The sequence below is a fragment of the Typha angustifolia genome, chromosome 13 (assembly GCF_048772165.1).
Source record: "Typha angustifolia cultivar Huaian chromosome 13, ASM4877216v1, whole genome shotgun sequence".
Classification (NCBI taxonomy): Eukaryota; Viridiplantae; Streptophyta; class Magnoliopsida; order Poales; family Typhaceae; genus Typha; species Typha angustifolia.
The window spans coordinates 16,244,385-16,263,472 of record NC_133251.1 but is presented as its reverse complement, the minus strand read 5'-3'; the positions used below and the strand labels follow the sequence as shown (position 1 = coordinate 16,263,472).

The 19,088-nt window shown below is 39.0% G+C and overlaps 4 protein-coding genes and 1 non-coding gene across 7 annotated transcripts; 1 reads left to right on the top strand and 4 right to left on the bottom strand.

The window, feature by feature from the left end:
• Window positions 1-464: 464 nt before the first annotated feature.
• On the bottom strand, window positions 465-4,045 carry LOC140773206 (reticulon-like protein B3). 3 transcript variants are annotated; one of them, XM_073115657.1, is made up of 6 exons: window positions 3,756-4,045; window positions 3,352-3,532; window positions 3,123-3,264; window positions 2,961-3,030; window positions 2,702-2,873; window positions 465-733 (listed from the first exon to the last, which is right to left on the bottom strand). In XM_073115657.1, exons 1-5 carry the CDS (start codon window positions 3,958-3,960, stop codon window positions 2,710-2,712), a joined length of 762 nt encoding a protein of 253 aa, XP_072971758.1. In that variant the 5' UTR covers window positions 3,961-4,045; the 3' UTR covers window positions 465-733; window positions 2,702-2,709. The 3 variants fall into 3 exon arrangements, with proteins under 3 accessions (XP_072971758.1, XP_072971759.1, XP_072971757.1); XM_073115658.1 differs by having other exon boundaries at window positions 726-743; XM_073115656.1 differs by lacking the exon at window positions 465-733 and having other exon boundaries at window positions 2,459-2,873.
• A 420-nt stretch (window positions 4,046-4,465) lies between these two features.
• On the top strand, window positions 4,466-4,537 carry TRNAD-GUC (transfer RNA aspartic acid (anticodon GUC)). Its single transcript has one exon. It is a non-coding gene; the product is annotated as a tRNA-Asp (tRNA).
• Window positions 4,538-4,594: 57 nt separating this feature from the next.
• LOC140773207 (late embryogenesis abundant protein At1g64065-like) lies at window positions 4,595-5,733 on the bottom strand. The gene has a single exon (XM_073115659.1). It carries the CDS (start codon window positions 5,495-5,497, stop codon window positions 4,793-4,795), a length of 705 nt encoding a protein of 234 aa, XP_072971760.1. The 5' UTR covers window positions 5,498-5,733; the 3' UTR covers window positions 4,595-4,792.
• Window positions 5,734-6,300: 567 nt separating this feature from the next.
• LOC140774875 (respiratory burst oxidase homolog protein A-like) lies at window positions 6,301-14,014 on the bottom strand. The gene is made up of 14 exons (XM_073118037.1): window positions 13,310-14,014; window positions 13,069-13,228; window positions 12,911-12,959; window positions 12,254-12,367; window positions 11,147-11,569; window positions 10,017-10,400; window positions 9,823-9,918; window positions 9,629-9,744; window positions 9,238-9,405; window positions 8,679-8,838; window positions 8,366-8,563; window positions 8,150-8,278; window positions 7,250-7,328; window positions 6,301-7,127 (listed from the first exon to the last, which is right to left on the bottom strand). The coding sequence occupies exons 1-14, from the start codon at window positions 13,938-13,940 to the stop codon at window positions 7,018-7,020; spliced, it is 2,817 nt and encodes a 938-aa protein (XP_072974138.1). The 5' UTR covers window positions 13,941-14,014; the 3' UTR covers window positions 6,301-7,017.
• A 2,584-nt stretch (window positions 14,015-16,598) lies between these two features.
• Window positions 16,599-18,866, bottom strand: LOC140773492 (uncharacterized). Its single transcript, XM_073116083.1, has 3 exons — window positions 18,723-18,866; window positions 18,395-18,590; window positions 16,599-17,763 (listed from the first exon to the last, which is right to left on the bottom strand). Exons 2-3 carry the CDS (start codon window positions 18,578-18,580, stop codon window positions 17,584-17,586), a joined length of 366 nt encoding a protein of 121 aa, XP_072972184.1. The 5' UTR covers window positions 18,581-18,590; window positions 18,723-18,866; the 3' UTR covers window positions 16,599-17,583.
• Window positions 18,867-19,088: the final 222 nt, after the last annotated feature.

The window sequence follows — 19,088 nt, the reverse complement described above, 5'->3', positions numbered from 1 at the left end:
TGAAAATGGTTTGGCAGAAATCGGAGGAAGTAGTTTTGAAAAGCTAACATTCAACGAAACCCTTTTTAAGTATAAACCATTGCAGTGTGCAAATCAGACTGATGCAAACACAACAAATTTCAGATTGAATCTTATTCAATCTTATTCACAAGTTTCATAATTTAGCTTCACACAAGGGCATTAATCTTTTTATGCAACCTATCTAGCTGTGCATTTATACTAACATCAACTTCAATTTTATACAGTCCCCTCCCTCTTAGACTGTGACTTCCATCAACTTTTAGTACTGAAATTTTATTGTTGAAAAATTTCAGCTATTCTTTAGTGTATAGATACATATCTCATAAATATTATATAGAGCATCATGAACTACAGTTATATCAGAGTATATATTGAGTTATACAGTGTATACTCTACTACATTATTATACAGTACATTATACTGCGTCACACAACATTATACTATGCTGGTTCATACGGTGCTACTCTATGCAATACTACTATGTACATCCTATATACTATGGTATATTTGTACTATAAAATATTCTATATCATGTCATCATGCACATTATACTACAATATGTACCTACTTGACTTCCAGTAAGATCTAGAGTCTCATCCTCGAGAAGAAAATGCCTGGAACTGGACCCATATCATCAAACACCCTTCTGTTTTGGAAATTGGCCAGCTAATACCAAGCATTTCCAACAGAAAGAATGACATAAACACATCCCCTGTACACACCTAAACAAGCTTATCAAGATGGCTTTTAACTGTAAATTTATGAAGCAATATATTTAGATAAGAGTACAGCATTATAAACCTACAGAGAGGTCCATAAATTGCATCCCTTTACCAAGCAGCAACAATATCAGTAGAAACAAAAAATTATCTCCATTAGCAGGTAGAAGGATAAGCCAAATCATCCCTTGAAGTTTTCTTCCTTAGAGTTCCATAGAAGCATAAATTTATGAAGTATCAACACTTGATGACAGCTTCGATAGCTACTCTTCTTTAAAAATTGATTATCTGAAACCATCTATATGATCAAATACTAGTTTGAGGAATGTTTTTCAAGAAGAAGGCTGAAGACATTATCGCCCTCCAGTTTAATTATAAGTCACTAGGAGAGGTGAACACCCGGCCTCCAAATGGAGCACCTGATCTCCCAAGACAATAGCATTACAATTCACAACAACAATCAACAAGAATTAAGCCTTTATTCTTCATTATTCAGGTTCGGTGACCCCAGGACAATAACATTACCTTTATTATTTTCTTGAACAACGATATAATTGGCATACAGTTCTATTAACAAGAGAAGCCCCATAAGCCTAGACTTTAGATCAAAGCAGATAAACCATTTTCATCTTGCTTGACAACTGTGCTTGACAAGGCATAATCAAGTCAGCATAAACTACGGCATTGTAAGTCCATAGGTGGAGTCACAACTGTCAAGAACTTAATCTTCAAATGCAAGCATTTAAACATAGCTGCAGACAATAAAATTTTCATGGTCTAACATAATAAAAAACCATTCATTAGTCTGTTAAGGTAACGGATTGTCTTTTTCACCTTACTGCCAACAGATAAATCTCTTTCATTTTGATATGCTTCATTTTATGTAAATAGGTCATTTCATATACTAATATTATAATATGAAAAAAGATGTGAACAAGCATCCACCAGGCCACTAGGGTTTAACTACAATATTCAAAGTGAGGCATAAAATGTAAAGATTCCATCTGAAAAAAAGTCAGTTGGCAGCTATTAATGTTTCGAACTAACAAGTGAATCTATCAGAGTATTCCAAAGCAGTCTTGTTCAGCCCACTCATCTTGACCAATTCTCTATGTCATCTCAATTTTTAGTAGGCATATCTCTATGCCTAAAAACTTTTACAAAATAACATACTATTCCAATTGTCCTCTTCAATCCAATTTAAGCTTCCATTGGTGTTGCTGCAAACTTAAAATCTTAGTCTAAAAGAACGAAATACTTTAGTTTCTTATGAACTAACAGAGAAATAAAGAGATCTGATTCTTTTGAATGAGATAAAAAGTAATACAAATTAAACAACATCAGTGACAGACTTTCCATGGAATATAAACATGTCTTGAAAGGTCAAACTCCAAGATTCACAGTTCAAGTCACTTCAGTATACTGTGGGAAGTAAGTTCTTAATTTCTTATACATTCAGTAAGACTGTTTATACAAATTAACACTTTGAATATATTTCATCACCAAAGGTTTTGTCCATTTTCACAATAGTAATTATTTTCTGAAGTAACAAGCACCAACTTGCAGTTATGAACACTAAAAGATTACGCTTCATGCCTAACTGAGCAAATTCAACTTCCAAAGCAAATTCTACTTCATGCACATTACTGAGAATATGTTTGGCTTCCAGATCTCACATGGAAACATTACTTAATCCAGATAACTAGAACATTACCATATGAAGAATCAAGATGTTCTAAATAAAGCAATTAGTTACCGAAAGTAACGTCAGACAACAAAACTGCACGAAGATAAAAGTCCCTAACATTTTCATTCTCCTAACCTTACAAGAGCCATCCAATTAGTAATCATACATTCCTAGAGATGCACTCTTTTAGAACATAGGGTAAATACTGAGATAACAATCCTTAGATACAGGACCTAGTAATTAATTATCAGAAGCTGATACAATAAGAGAATACCTTCACTCCTAGAACTTCTTCTTCAAAGCACCCCTTGGAATCTTAGACAGATACTTGGCATGCAAGACAGCATAATGTTTCTTGAATTCATCAGTTGCCTTCTCAGCGAAGGAGTCAACTTTGTCCTCGTACTTCTCATACAGAACAGGCACAGTGTGCAGCAAAATAAATACTGTCTCCACAAAGCAACAGATGGTTAAATATAGAGTACAAGGCAAAATATAGGCAAGAAATCAACTAAGAAGTGAGGATCCTATACCAATGTAAAATAGGGTCACAAAATTGCAGCAGCTCCCAAGAATAGAAAAAACCCATAGCCCTGCAATAACCTGACAGACCAAGACATCAGCCAATCTAACAGAGACAAACCCAATAAAACCAACATTCCAGGAAACATAAAAACTCAAGCATCGATGCATACACCAAGAAACTTCTTCAGATCATGCCCAGATGCGATGTCCCTCAAAACGGTAAAGCCCCTGTTGATCTCGTAACTCAAGGAACGGGCAACATTGACAGTCAAATCCTCGGGAATGCTCACCTCAGGAATGTGAGGCGGAGACCTAGCAACACAAAAACATCAAATCAGGAGATCATGGATTGTAGATAACTACAAACTATTACCATAATTAGAAAAAGAAAAGGCCCACTTGTTAATGAAGGTAGTGGCATTGGACCAGAGGAACGAGATGGCCAACGAGATTATAAGGCTATGGCAAACCAATGTGAGCAGATGGTACTCCAGCAACTCGAAAAACACCCAGATGGCCGTCGCCCCACCGACCACTCCAGCCGAGATTTTCTTGTTCCTCCATAAGAAGACGTCGGCAGCTGCCAATTACGGAGAAAAGTGCTAGTTTATTCCAAAATTAGCAAACAATCCCCAAATAATTTCAAAAACCTAAGGATTGGTGACTAATGGCTCCAAGAGATTAAAGAAATATTGCAAACCCTAAGATCAGAAGAAAATATTTATTAAAACTTCTACCGGACGCGATCCGATAAAAACAAGAAAAAAGACTAAGGGCGAAAAGATTAGCGCGCCGATTCATACGTTTGCCACCGCCGAATACAGCGTGCACAGGCTTCTCCCTGCCAAGGAGTCGATAGATCTTGTTCTGGATCACCGAGGCAACCGGCGCCGACTTCTCGCCGTCTGAGTCGGAGGACGACGAAGAGCCGTGACCGTGAAACTTCTCCGCGATCTTATCCACCAACGACTCGGCCATCGGAGACGATTCCTCCTTGTGCTCCGCCATCGCTACCCGAAAACCCCCGCTTTTACTACTGTTTCAGTGTTTCTTGAACACCAGTAGGATCTAAAGCTGCGGGGGAGAGAACTAGAGAAAGGTTCGGCTTTATACGGGATCTCGAGCAATGAAGGGCGACAGGGACCGTTGGATCAACAGCCTCGATATTCGCGATGAACCACTGAGGTTCTGACAACTACCCAGGTTGTATGAACTATAACCTTTGTTCGTAGAGGATCGATCCCCTGCCGTTATCTCCTGGACGGCGTCATGCCTGTGCAAGTGGAGTGGTCTGTATGCCGTTCAAAATGGAACAGTAGTTGATATGCCGTTAGGAGGTTGTAGAGGGGAAGCTTCAGAGTACTTGGTATCAGAGAATGCAATAGATGTGTGATGAATACATGCCACTGGTGACGCCGAGGAAAATGAGAAATTAATGAAACAACTTCGAACAAGTATCAGACCAAAGAGATATTTATTGAATTAAATAATGCTGAAAACATAGATCAATCAAGTCGTTGTAGTATAGTGGTGAGTATTCCCGCCTGTCACGCGGGTGACCCGGGTTCGATCCCCGGCAACGGCGATGTCTTTTTATTTATTTATTTTAGTATGTAAATTAATTAATCATAAGCTAGACGAGTTGTTACACACTCCATGATATATAGATTAGATGATTAATACAATTCTGTCAAAAAATAGATGATGACAGACTCAAACTATATACATATAATACTTAATAATACTCTAGTAAATTAATTATTCATCAAATATCAATTCGACTCACGGGCCTAACGATCCTGTAGATAGAGCTATTAAAGAGTATTTGAGCAATTTAATACTACTTGACGGTTGACACGCACGCCGTGTTCTTAGTCACCACCGCAGACTCCGAGACCGCCAACGTAATGCTACAATTCATCACCACTTCCAAATCCTTCTTATAGATCCCGAACGCATTAACCCTCCCAAATATATCCGTGTAGCTCGTCAGCTCCACGTCCCCGCCGAACACGAAGCTTTCCGTCACGTTCGGCTCCGCCGCCGCCCGATCGATCAGCACGTCGACCGATACGTTCATCCTGGCCGTCCGATCCGCCCCGACCTTCCCCTCCGGCACGTGCGCCACCCCGACCGTCTCCCCCTGGAAGTAGAAGTCGGTGTCGCTGTCGCGGAATCGGAAGGAGGCAACGTTGGGGTTCTTGATGGAGATGTCGGCGAGAAGGGTGACGTTGGCCGAGAAGGGGCGGTTGGTGACGTCGTTGCCGAGTTCGACAGCGAAGCCGGTGATGGTGATGGAGTTGGTGGTGAGGGTGGGGTCCTTGACCTTGAAGAGGGTGAGGGAGAGGATGAGGAAGGTGAGGCCGACGAGGACAACGGTGGTGACGAAGCAGCCGCAACAGCACAAGCAGAAGCGGCGGCGGCGGTGGCGGTGGCGGCCGAGGGGTTGGGTGGAGGGGGATTCCACGTCGGAAGTGACGGTGGGGTGGATGGATGGAGATGGATGGGAGAGGGGTCTTGCTTGATCCTTGGCTTCCTCGGCCATGGAATCGGGTTTGGGTGGAGATGGAGAGGTTGGATGTTGACGATGGCGTTTTAAATGGGTTGGGGTTGTGTTTTATTGACCGTTTTAGTGTTCCAATACTGTCGATTGTCATCGAGAGAAAGACTTAATGTCTGGGTCTGTGTTCTTTTGTGTTCAAATTAGTAGCAAAGGTGGATCATTTGCAGGCTGGGGTGCTCGAATTCGCTGCAGTCGAGTATCTCGCAAGTTCTTTTTCTTCTTCTCCTTCTTCTCTTCTTGCATATGATTATTTATGATACAACGAGAACTGACTGAATCATTTTTCATATTTGTAGGTTTAAATGTTTTTCCACTTGAACTGCTCTACACCAATAAGGATTACCAAGCACCAGGATGCAGGAAGTTCCTGCAGTAAGGGGTGGAAAGAGAGTTCTCTGCCCATTTTACACGTTTAATCCTTCAATTGTGAGGGGCATATGAGACTCTTGACTAGGTTTTGTTCAATTCTAACCTGCTGTCTTCGTTAAAGTACTGGAAACAAATATATAGATTTGGAACAGATCACCTTGACTCAGTGGATCACAATTTTTGACTCAATATGCTGTCTCTGTTTTGCTGCAAGCTTTGCACTAAAAGACAAATTGGATAATAAATTTTACCATAGCATTCTGATGAGACTTGAGAGCTAAGAGATGAGTTGAAGGAAGCATAACAGGCTAGATCCACTGTAGCCCAGTTTGAAGAATTTGGTAGTCTGCAATTGAGTCAAATCAGTTCAAGAACTTTTATTCTTTAACGTAATTGTTGGATTGCCACAAACTAAATTGCACGAAATTTATCACCCTTATCTGTGAAATAAACGGAGCTACAAACTGCTCACGAATTACGTTTCTTTACAACTGATTTCCAATCATAAAAAATCTGTGCATGTACAATAGAACAACCTTTATCTATCTACTTTTCCATGCTTAGCTAAGTTGAATCACATATACAGTAGCTAAGTTCTATATCAACTCCTAATGAAAGAAAAAGAATATGCCAACTCTCGAGGTTGACTGCTATTTGAAACTTTAAATGCTTCATGAATGCATCCGAAAATAGTATTGACCTCTAGGATCTCCTATCTTTGCAAAGAAAGCAATATCCACCATTTTCAGGAATTATGACCTTAACCCTATGAACATCTAGAAACATCCTAGCCTTCAGTAGCATTTTGCCATACATTCTGAGGTAGTCGGGTGTTGCTTGCTTAAAACATAATTAGGATAGATAATCATGGCTAACATGGATTACTGTACTCCCTTACTAACCACCACTATCTGGCAACAAATAGAGTAGGATATGGCATCATCCTTGTGAATGGTGCTCTGCTTCGCTCTTGGATCCTGGCTGATTGTATCCTTTTATTTTTCTTTTTCTTCCTTTCTTCTGCTCTTATTTTCTGACTGTATATTAAGACAATGTGTATGGTAGTAAACAAATGAAGTATGAGTATGACGTCTGAACACCTGATCTTTTCCCCAACAGTATGTGCATTGTTTTCAGAAGTGTTCCTTGTGGAATTCGAACTTTGTGGTGCCTCTCTGACTGAACTCATGGCAAAGCTTGCTTAGTTCTTGTGCTAAAAGTGGAGTTCCACAGTAGAATACTCCTGCACACCACCAAAACAAAGTTGCTAGTCAGGATCAGGCAAGGTAAATATCAATAATGATTAAGGAGGCGCTCCAGTGCATGCTATCAATACAAAGTCTGGAGAGAGCGAACAAGACTAACCAATCTTTGTATATGGGTGTTTAGAGCATAAATCGGAGAAAACTTTCTTCCAATTAGGCCTTGCAAAATGTGTGCGTACCTGCAAAATAGTATAGCAAAATGTAGATGTTCCTGTGAGTTAGTTATGACGACACTAACATGCTCTCAAGTGATATTTCCATTAAGACACCCCAATACAAAATTATAACTCTCTATTATGATAGACCCTTCGCCCATAGTGCATGTTTAGTGCACACTAAAGAAAATGAAGGACCTAGATCTCCATTTCTGGAGAAATCTAGTAATGATACCTTTGAAGCATACCTTTTTTGTGAAGCATTAAGAGCTTAATCCTAGCAGTAGGTATTTTGTCATACTTCCATTAGACCTCTCAAACATTGGAGAGGATCCAAGCAAAGTACAACCTGACCTTCATAGAGCTTACAGAATAGGCCTATAAAGAGGTCAGATCACTTACCTAAATGATGAAGGAGGGGATATCTGCACCAAAAAGCCTTTAAATTTTCAAAATAGTAAGATTGGCTTTTCAGGTGCACCTCTTATGTAAATTGTGCATATTCTAGTATATAAAATTGTGTATCTAGTATAAAAAATAAGCACGCTTAGTTTTTGAGAGCTCAATCTTGTTATTACCAAAATTTAGCTATTTAGTGCAAACGCCTCATGGAGGACCTACCATGTTAGACAATTTTAAAGTGCACTGGACATCTCCAAAGAAATCCGGACTAGGTAGAACTACTCCTAGAATGTGAAAATTGTTCAGTGTGGAGGCTTTCGAAATAAAGGGACAAGCTAGTTAACAATTGAATAGGATTGTAAGAAGTATACTGATGAGAACAAACTAATATGTGTATCAAATATAGCAATGCGATAAACTTGAAGTATAAAACAAGAATTTACCCTGGTCCCAGAGACTATATCTACACCGTTCTTTGCGTGGTTGAGAGCTTGAACCATGGTGATAAGTGCAGACCGAGCATCCCCTTCCTCATACACACTCGTAAGATAGTTGTGCATCTCAATGATATGCTATTCATTATTAGATTTCTGGTCAGTGGAGGATTCTATTAAAAGAACTACAGAAAACAAATATGAACCATAACATAGGTGGCTCACCCTTTGATCTAATTCAGCAACCTCATTCATAACTCCTTTAAACCAATCGAAGGAGCCTTGTTCACGTGTCACCCAGTAGAAATATGCATTAGTTGTCTTCAGAAGTTTCCTTGGTCTTGAGGTGATCTTCATAAGCGTGGCCAAATCAATGTGTCCACCATTCCGACCTATTGGTGGGTAAAGATCTGAGAAAGCATCCTAGAAACAATGTAGCAATTCAGCCAACTGGTTCATGAGTCTATTTTATTAAAACTTAAGAAGAAGAGTAGTTAAAAGGAGAACTTTCTGGACAATGGAAGAAAGAAATACTCACATCTTCCTCCTCCATTTTCACAATGTTCATTATAAGATCTTTCAGGATACTGATAAAAGGTGTTGCCCCAATTCCTAGTCCAACAAGTAGTAGAATGTCATACTTCTTGTAATCCTGAGCCGGAGCACCATATGGCCCATCAATCAAGAGCTTCGGTAAGCTGTTCTTAGAATTTTTTTGCATAAAGCACAAGATTAGGAGAAAAGAAGAAAAAGAAAATTAGGAGTGGCATATTTATGACTTTTTCATAGTTGGACAAGCACATTTAATAATCTCATCAAGTCAATATAAACTTGGCTGCGTCATCAGTAAATAAGATTTGAAGTTGAGTCAGCTATAGGGAAAAATGGTATAAAGTTTTCAAGTTTGAAACTCAAAAATAACACTCAATTGAGTCTTTTAACTATGCTCCACTTAGTCGAACTTTGACGTGAGTCAAGTTCTCAAGTTTTGAAAAATTGGATCTATGTCGGTCTTATAGGTGTAGCAACAAGATTATATATAAAAAAAAAATCAATGTATGATTCTGATTTACTCACTACTAGCCTAGAATGCATACCTTTTTTTGGTGGTCTCATCTGCTCTAAGGAGGCCACTTTTCCCACCCACTGGTAGTTCACAGGCCTCTGCAAAGACTCGCTTGAGCTCACTTGTCCAGTCACCAAGTTGGCGGATGTGGATACTTAGATAGTCATCCCCAGGAGCTGAAGTTATTGAGAAAGGATGCCTGTAGGACATAACCAAACATTCACATGGAATATTGGCAACTTACATAAATATGCTGAAGAGCTACATAACTTACTTGATATAAACAGTGCACAGCCAACTAAATGTGCATGAATTGCAACTAATTTACAGGTACCATAATACACGAGGCAATAATGTTTATCATGTCTATTGAATTTCTTCAAAATAATTATCAGAGAAAAATGGGTATCTCTAAGAAGTACCATTCAAAGGGTGAAACCGCAGAACATTGCACAAACATGTACTGTCCACTCTTGTAATGGAATGCCGAAGGCTTTGACATTTGCAGTGTTAGAACATTACCGGGGTATATAGCGACCTGCATAAATAGCCTATGATTTGAATAGACTTGATATGTATAATCTGGACTAAAGTTTTCTAATATCCTTGGATTTACCTTCAGCAGTCGAACGGAATAATAGCCAGACCTAAGAGCTCTTAGGACCCTCTCCCCTGTATAAAGACAAACAGGAACAGCAAGATACATCCATGTCTGCAACATGAAACAGTATAATGTGAATGTTCTAAACATCTTAACAGACTCGAAGATTTAGAATAGTAAGTTACAGAGGGAAGCGACCGTTATCTTACTGTCTTGTGGTACCAATGGTGAATGAGGTAGAGGAACTGGCCATGAATGATTAGCAGTATGTAGACGAGGACGAACAAATGGTGGGAGTACCAAAATGCATTGAACCCGGTCAACCTGTCGAAAGGCTTTGGAAATTTCACAAGGTTACGTCGAAACCATCTAGTTGCAAGAGTGAATGCCACCAACATGAAGAGCAGCATGAGGATCCCAGTAACACCCTCTACGCCTCGGACTAGTTTCATGTAAGTAGGCTTCGTTTCACCAAAGAAACTGCGTAAGGGAGCATACATCTCATCCGATGCTGATATAAGGCGAGGAAAGTCACAGGTGATGTGGTTCCCTACATGAAGGATCACACCAACCACAATAGCCGCCGCTATGGTCTGCCATCACAACATTATCAAGAGTTTGCTTATGTTAATTCTGATTTGCAAGTAAAACAGTTGCTCTGAATATTAGACTTCCGATGTAACTTTTGCATTCTAAGGACATGTTGATGAAATTGAGTAAAGATGATCTTGGATTATTGGCAAACTGCCGGTAGAAGTCTTCATACAAAAGTGAGACTAGATTGGCTAACCTACCATGTCAGGGATTGAATAACTTTCTCATTTAATGGATCTGTGCGCTCTGATGGTCAGCATATGTTCTGCGAAGAAAGTTGTTTGCCTTAATGTTGGAAGGTTACCGTGTGGTTACTTACGTCAAAGTTGGAAAAGTCCAATCCTGATCAACTCATTTGAGTTGCAGCAATTACAACAATGAACGAACTTAACAACTCTCTACACATTTTAAAACCCTAGATACATTTTAGCAAATACGTAATGCACAGATCAAGAATCGGTAATTACCCAGTCAGACTCACATTTGGTTGGATTTCGCAGAGAGCAGATATTTCTGTAGTCTAAGAAATGGTTTGAGTCGGCCAACCGAAGAATTTATAGCTCGAATTAAACAGTAAAACAGTTGGAATGCCGGGAGTTAAATCAATAAAGTATTGATTTGACAGCCAATCATAGACTGCAGGGATTCCTGCAATCAGGTTGGCAGAAGATCTGCTCTTCTTATATGCCTCAAGCCCACGTGCCACATGTAAGCGATTAATATCAAGTAATCAGAAGAAGACTACCTTGTGGAAGTTGATGTTATCATCGAAAGGCAAAACGCGAGAGACCCGAGTAGACCGCAGCCAAGTTATGGTATTCCGGCACACAGGGAGTAGAATAAGAGCCATGTTAAACTTCAGCGTCTCCGCACCACCCTTTGCGGTGGTGAGGCAGTAACCCATGACCTGGAAAGCGTACCTATGCCGATACTGGATAAACTTCCATGTGAATAGCCCGACCATCACCGCTATCCAGAGCGTCATCACCCATATGCGCCTCCAGTTCTCCTCCAGGTAGTAACCCAACTTGGTGCTCAGCTTTCGAATTGGGCTCCTCCTCCTTAGCCCAACCAAGTTCTGGCTAAGTGCCTGGCTCGTGTAGCTTAGCGCTTGGCTGTAGTTTACGTACGTGTCCTTTTGCAACAGTAAAGTTTCTAATTGCCACAGCTGCCATTGCAAGTGGATACAGTACTCTCTTCAGAATTTAAAACAGGAAGTAAACAGAACTATTAGATATAAGGATTTCTTTTGGGAGTACATCTTTCAAAAGTCCAAATATGCGTGATAATTTTCTAAATTTATTTCTCCAAATATCCCTGATCATATTACTATTTAATCATTTTAAGCTAAAATATATATCACCAGCAATATAAAAAGTTGAAAATACCTTCATGTACGACAAAGACAAATGGGTCATATTTATTAGTATATAGAAAAACTTTTATCATGTTAAACAGCTATTGCTCTCAGCTCTATCACTGTAGTGATGGGAGAAGATGAACTGATTAAGTCCATATGACTGTTGTTAGATAGTGTGTTGGGTTGGTTTAGCTTATTACGTAAGCCAAGTGCTATTAAGACAACACATAACTCGAGACTAGACAAGAACAGTCGTGTTCAATAATAAGTATGTTTATGTAACGAAAGCATTTCCATCTATGTAAGAGAAATGGCTAAAATCAAAAGTCAACGATGAGGAAGGTATGACTTATGAATAATAATCTAGTTTTATTTAAATGAGACGCGCAGGCATGATCGTGGGTGATACTTTAATATACAGAGGCGAATATTTTTATCAGTGATGTCTATAACGCGCACAAGTAACCAAAAGAGAGATGTATCTATCCATACCTCGATGTAGCCAAGTTTTTCGGGATCAAGCTCCTCCATGATAAGAGCTGCGTATTCCTCTGCTTGCTCTTTTAGTCTCGATAATTTATTGGCTGACGCACTCAACCTTATTATCTTCAATAAGAAGAAAAGGAAAAACAGACAATTAACATCACGAGTTAACCAACAAGCCAAAAGTCCCAATCATTATTGGACAATTCGTGGAATAGTATAACACTACTCGATGCCTAACGAGCTAAAAAAGGATCTGAGCCTTCATTGAACGTATCAAATTATTAGCAAACATGACCCAAATGCCCTGGCACAGTGACGTACTACTTATATATATGGATTCAAAGTGGGGGCATATTGGTAACATCGTATATGGAATTGTTTTCTGACAAACAAACCAATGCCACCCAGGAGTGGAGTTTGGTGGTTCTGGTATTGTCGGTTTCGCTCACCAACTCGCCATAGGATAGAATTTGTAATGCTTCATTAGGATAAACACTAAAATTTTCTTACCAGGAACTGAGAGCTCTATCATCTAATTCAAATGTTTGCGAAAAGAATAAAAAGAAGGTTTGGAATCTAAATTACTGAGACTAGGAATAAAATGATAAATTGCAAACCGAGTAACTTTAATTCGGAAAAGAAAAAGAATTCCCGCTCGCATACCTCTTTAACTTCCTCCTCTGTGACACGGCCATCTGCGTTCTTGTCCACCCTGTCAGACCACGATGCACAAAGATTAACGAATTAATTAGTGCACACAAAAATTAATTTTGTAGTAAGTAATTAGATTCCCTTTTCCTGGATTAGTTATTTCTCTGTACATGTCAAAGAAGATCTGGAGGCGGGAATCGAAGCTCTGGTCATTGATCTGAGACCATATCTCGTGTAGCTCCTCTTTGGTTATCTTCTCCACCTTCATCCTCCTCCTCCTGCATAAAGTATCGAACAGTTCGAGTGCGAACTCCTTCGATTCCGTCATCCCTATATCCAAATTTCAAAATAAGGATACCATCAAATAGAAAGATCAAATAGATCAAGAAGCGATATAAAATAAAAGAAAACCTATGCATTGGGCGAAATCAGAGCGGGAAAGATATCCATTTTGCGCAAGCTTATCGAAGTTGAACTGGACATTGTTCCATGAGTTCGCCTTGCTTCTATTGATGAATCGAAGCCCTCGAAGCGCCTTGTGTGCTGCCGATTTCGTCCGATCGAGCTGTGCTTGTCGCCTCCTCGCCTCTCGGGCGGCGAGCGCGGACTCCATCCCGGATCCGGGTTCTGACCCGGACCCGCCGGCATATCCCGATCCGGCGGCGGCGGCGGCGGCAGACCCTAGTCGCACGCTTCGTCGGCCATGGCTCCACGAGAACCGCCGGAGCTCCGCCCTGAGGTCGTACGTGAGCTGCTTTGCCCGCGCCACAGCCTCGCTCTTGAGCTCCTGGGAGAGCTGGAGGAGGCGGTGGGAGGAACTCCGGCGAATGGACGGTGCTCTCATCGGCGCCGATCCGGCCGCCTCTGATCCGATCGCCGGCTCGACACTGCGGAGGACGATCGTGTCATCATCCTGGAGGTCGATCGTCACCTCCACGAACTCCTCGGCTCCGTTGGAGGAGTTCCTCCCCGAGCTCATCGGCGATCCGACCGGAACGGCGTCCGGTTCCCATCGGCGCTCGTGCGTCGATGATCCCCTCATTCGAACCTCCTCAACTCTAGAGAGAGAGAGAGAGAGAGAGAGAGAAGAGAGAGAGCTCTCGAAAGCTAAGAGGATTTTTGAAATCGGGATCAGCTCTCTTGCCTTTTATGGCGTTCCTCCGGCGGGAGAGAACGATATTAACATTTTTTATATGAAATGACAATAATACCCTTGTAAAGAGTTGTGATCTTAATTGGGTCTCCCCATCCCCCCATTTCTTCTCAATAAATAAATAATTATCGTAATCATATATTCGTCATTTTCCATTTAAATTATATATCTGTTGGTTAATTCAAACCCAACTTTATGTATTAATTCAAACCCAACTTTATGTATTCGCATGCTTCCTATCATTTTTTTTTATATATGTTAATATCACAGTCCTTGTGACCAAACGCAATATATTTAAAATTCTAGTAGCTTTTAGAACCTCTCATATGCATAAAATATAGTGTGCAGTTGGTGGCTATTCTCATAATATCTATGTGTATGGGATTTGCCAAGTCAACCTCTCGGATGCACTGATGTGTTCACTTGCTAATTAAAGCCAATTAATTTTTAATATAATACTATATTGGCTAAAATGGCTCATATGATATAAAAGTTCTCAACAGTTCAAATTCCAGCGATCTAACTTCAGTATTTAATGGAATACTATTAAGTTCTCATCTCTCTAATTCTAATTGATAGCATATAGTTTATTTTGATGGAAACTTAGGGTTGGTCAACTAGTGAAAATAGAACTACCAATAAATCGAAATTTATGTTCATGATTTTGATTAGCTTGACTTGTGAACGTCAACGTGCCCAGAAAGGGTGGAGCAGATCCTCTACAACCCCGACTGCAGGAACTCAGCGTACATATGGAAGGGAACTATAGAATATTTACTTTTATTTGTCCGTTTGTTGTTGGTAAATAGATATTTCATTTCAGCCAAGTAGCTCACCAAGCTTTCGAGAATCAAATAATAATAACATATTATCTATAGCTAAAGGTTAAATTTGAAGGGATCCAACTTGAGACTCTTCCTTAATGTCTCGAGTTTTTTAAACTTAAACTACTACAAATGATTTGGTAGTCGTCATTGTATCTGACACAACACCAATCCAAATTGGAGGGAGATTGGTTCAGAAAAACAATGGGCAAAGAATAGAAAACAGGTGGCTTAGACTTTAAAAAAACTCCAGTTTAGCACAAGTAGGTTTAGTTTAAAGAAACTAATCGAGATGTATCTTCATAATTTTACCAACTAATCATCTTGTAATAATTTAGTTGTTGAATAGAGAATACTTATGCTGTTATGCAGAACTATTCAATCATATACAACATTAATTCAAGTAACATTGGTTTGTAGTCCTCCTCTCATACAAGTAATTTATTACCAGAATATTCACATGTGCATGAGTTGGTGCCTTTTCTTTTTTACACATAGCACATGAACACTTTTCCACAACATACTATCCACAGCATGATTTCTTTGGTCATACTTAATTGAGATGGACCATACATAGCCTAGCATGGAACAATATGCATATTGACACAGAACAATACTGCAATTTACTCATTTTAAAAAATGGTGTTAAAATAACGCAAGGTATACGGCGGTATGTATTCTCGTAGTATTGTTGATGACTAGTTAGTTCTTTACATGTGCATAGGAGTGTAATGGTAACTACAATCAAATTAAATCTTTACCCTTGAATAATGGAAAACTCTCGTCACCCAAGAAATTGCTCCAATTGTTCATGATCATGCTTTGCCTATCTTATTTAGCCACCCATGTACAAGGGCAAAATCCAAGACCAACCTGTATAATTCATTACCAAAATATGTAACTGATGCATATAATTCACATCATATAGTTATTAATTTCTCTAGTAAATATTGGAATTGACCATGAATAACAGATGAAAAAAAAAAATCAGATTCGATTCCAAATTCTCTGATCTAACATATAGCCAGCATTGCATTCTGATGAGCATGCCAACTGTTTATTGCTTGAATAAAATTGCCACACTGACCTTAAGAGTGGAGGTTAGCTGTACATTTTGTCATAAAAGGACAATAAAGGACATATATTGCATCTTGTCATCAATATATTCTACCATCAGTATGTATAATCCTGCAAGAAAACATTTTTCAGCTCTAATTTGTTGAATTTTCGCAGCAGACCATCTCTCCCCCTATAAAATATCTAAGATTAATCGATTCCATATCCAAGTTCCCATGATACAAGCTCAACATTACAACAAAGGACATGTTTGACATGAATTAATTAATACTAGTTTATGTACTAACAGGTGTCTTTAGTTAAGAATTATTTGTATGAGAACAGGATTAGTGCTTGTCAGGGGTGTCAGTTCTAGGATTGGTTGTTAAATCCCTCCATGTGACGGCCTTGACTATTCGAAGACCCTGATATCCAGCTCAACACTAATGCATAGAAAATAAGCTTCAGAAATGAAAAGAATTATCTATAGCATGTCATGTGAAAACATATTGGAGTAACAGAATACATTACAGAACTAATAAATAAGTTTCTCAGTATAAAACCAATAAAACAAAAGACTTTGCTGTAAGTTACTCCAACAGAATACATGTTGGAGTAACAAAATTCTAGTACTTGCATATTGATAAAAAGGAAAGTTTCTCAGTACCTTGCTGCAGGTGATTAACATTTGCATGGCTGGACTTTCAGGAAAGACCATGGGGAAGACTTTGCTCTACATAGTTGTCTAATCTCTGCAGAAATAATTAGTACACCTTCCAACTAATAAATGCAACAACTTAGAAGATCAACAACTACTACTTGAAGTATTGTTTAATTCTTGCATTTCATTATAACTTCTAGTGCAAACTAAATAAGTAATGGCAATGCCAATAAAAATGTTAATTGCATTTAAGCAACTTTGAGGTTAGAACACACATAATGAAGATTAGAAAAATGGCAGAAGGGTTAGTAAGTTACTACACATAATCTGTCTGTAATTTCAAGAAGACATGTGAGATGATTAACTATTTTGCTATGAGATATCTAACACAATTAATTGATATAATTTGTCACCCTACTTGAACATGCATTTCGCAGCAACACAAACTAACATCTGAAGTTGAATTCCAGTTGAGTTGTGTCGACAACAGGAGGCAGTCAAGCTGATTTGTTTGTCCAGGAGATCTGTAATTTGTGGGCATGATGGAACTTTGGCCATCAAATTCCAGAATGAAGTAATGCTTGCTTAATTGACATGGTCAAAAGCAATGCAGCTAACTAACCCATCAGTTCTACTCAAATGGTTATATGAGGTATGGAAAACAAAAAGCAAGCAAGTGATATTTCTTTGCCTGTTGAAAGTTTTGAAGCTCTCTCTCTAACTTTTTATCAATCAGAACATGGACAAAAGAATTTCTGTTACACATTGGGCAATCTTATCTAACTAGCAAAATACTTACCAGGTGGAATAACAAAGAATAAGAACTCTACTACAAGACTACATGAATACTCAACTAAGATTACACACAATTCCACAAAGGTATGCAATAAAACTAAATAATATTTATTAGAGCAGTATTTTAGATTTAGTTGACATTGGAAGAAATCGCAAGTTCGCAACCAACAGAATAACATGAAGAACAAAGGGTTTTTCACACAACAATTGATAAGCCTTCTTTCTTGAGGGCCTTATTTCCAGGAAATGCATTATGAGAAATATCTACAAGTGCCTTGAAGCTATATGGTTCATGCATTGACAGCTCCGACAGCACCTTCCTGTTCAGCTGGATGTTCTCCTTCATCAATCCATGCATAAAATTGCCATAATTCACCTGAAGAATAAGAAGTATGAATGTTAATCAAAACCACTTTTCTAGAATTTCCCATTGTACATGGATGGGCAATGCAATAACACCTTCACAGTAGATGCGGATATATATGATCTACATGTTACGGATGAATTTCTCATTACCCAAAGTAAAGATAGAATGATTATGAACAATATAGGTATTATGTGGACATTGTTATAATCTCACAGAAGTTTCATGTCTGATCATATAAGAAGTACTTTTCAATTTTCCAAAGGACATTTCTTTCATTTTTCTTTACATCTAAAATTGCTTAAGTTAGTAGTCTATCATCTTGCTTCTCACTCTGCCATTATTGTAGATTAAATACGACTAAATATAGTGGCTTCGTTAGATCTACTTACACACAAAAGACTTCTACTTTACTCAACAGTGTGCAAATAAATGAACCAGGGTTGAAATAGTATTCCCATTCGGACAGCAATAAAAAAGAAGGATATTTTAACTACATTAAGTGCTTCATAGGTATATCTCATAGCTTTGGCAATCAATCTAATTAACAATCACACCTCCTCTACTTCACTCTCAGTAACAAAAACTAAACATTTTTTATTTGTGATTCTTCAACTTTAAACTAATAATGCCACAAACGTACCCCGTGCAGCCGAGTGCCAGCATTGATGCGCTCGATCCAGAGAGATCTCATATCCCTCTTCTTGTTGCGGCGATCCCTGTAAGAATACTGCAACGCTTTCTCCACCCTCTCCCGCGCTATTCTTATGCAATTCTTCGCCCTTCCCCTAAACCCCTTCGCCAACTTAAAAATCTTATCTTTATTCATCTTTTACCTGCTGCAAAAACACAAAAATCATCTAACATTGTCAATCAAATTCAACCTAAGTGCTAATTTACCTCCAATTATCGACATATATTTGGCAAAGATGCGATCACGACAGTTAAAATGTATGCGAATAGATACTTACAGTTTTGAGAGCAGGACAGGATGGTTGCAGTTTAGGGTTTTGAAAGTGGAGGAGAGGGAGACAAACTCCGGGGGTTGGTTCTAAATTCTAATGGATGCTTATCGGATCGAATAACGGGTTCATTTCAACCACACGCCAAAAGAAACATACAAAAGCGAATTGATAGCCGAAGTACTTGAACACGTGCGATGAAAGCCGTCGCGTTTGTTGCGGAGAGGCGTGCGGGCCTCGAATAGTTGGGCCTATTAATTCTTGTCGTCATTGGAGCTCAGAATTGTTATAAAGATCTAACCAAACTAACCAGGTACAATTATAATATGTTACCTTCTCTGACCAGTAATAGTGTGTTTGATTGATAAGAACTGG

Coding starts and splice junctions, on each gene's coding strand:
- LOC140773492 (XM_073116083.1), bottom strand. CDS start 18,580: ATGAATAAAGATAAGATTTTTAAGTTGGCGAAGGGGTTTAGGGGAAGG. Junction 17,764..18,394: donor CTGGCACTCGGCTGCACGGG/GTACGTTTGTGG, acceptor CTTATTCTTCAG/GTGAATTATGGCAATTTTAT.
- LOC140774875 (XM_073118037.1), bottom strand. CDS start 13,940: ATGAGGGGATCATCGACGCACGAGCGCCGATGGGAACCGGACGCCGTT. Junction 10,401..11,146: donor ATAACATCAACTTCCACAAG/GTAGTCTTCTTC, acceptor TTGTGATGGCAG/ACCATAGCGGCGGCTATTGT. Junction 7,329..8,149: donor ATATAGTCTCTGGGACCAGG/GTAAATTCTTGT, acceptor ACTATTTTGCAG/GTACGCACACATTTTGCAAG.
- LOC140773206 (XM_073115657.1), bottom strand. CDS start 3,960: ATGGCGGAGCACAAGGAGGAATCGTCTCCGATGGCCGAGTCGTTGGTG. Junction 3,031..3,122: donor ATCTGAAGAAGTTTCTTGGT/GTATGCATCGAT, acceptor TTGGTCTGTCAG/GTTATTGCAGGGCTATGGGT. Junction 2,874..2,960: donor TGTGACCCTATTTTACATTG/GTATAGGATCCT, acceptor TTGTGGAGACAG/TATTTATTTTGCTGCACACT.
- LOC140773207 (XM_073115659.1), bottom strand. CDS start 5,497: ATGGCCGAGGAAGCCAAGGATCAAGCAAGACCCCTCTCCCATCCATCT.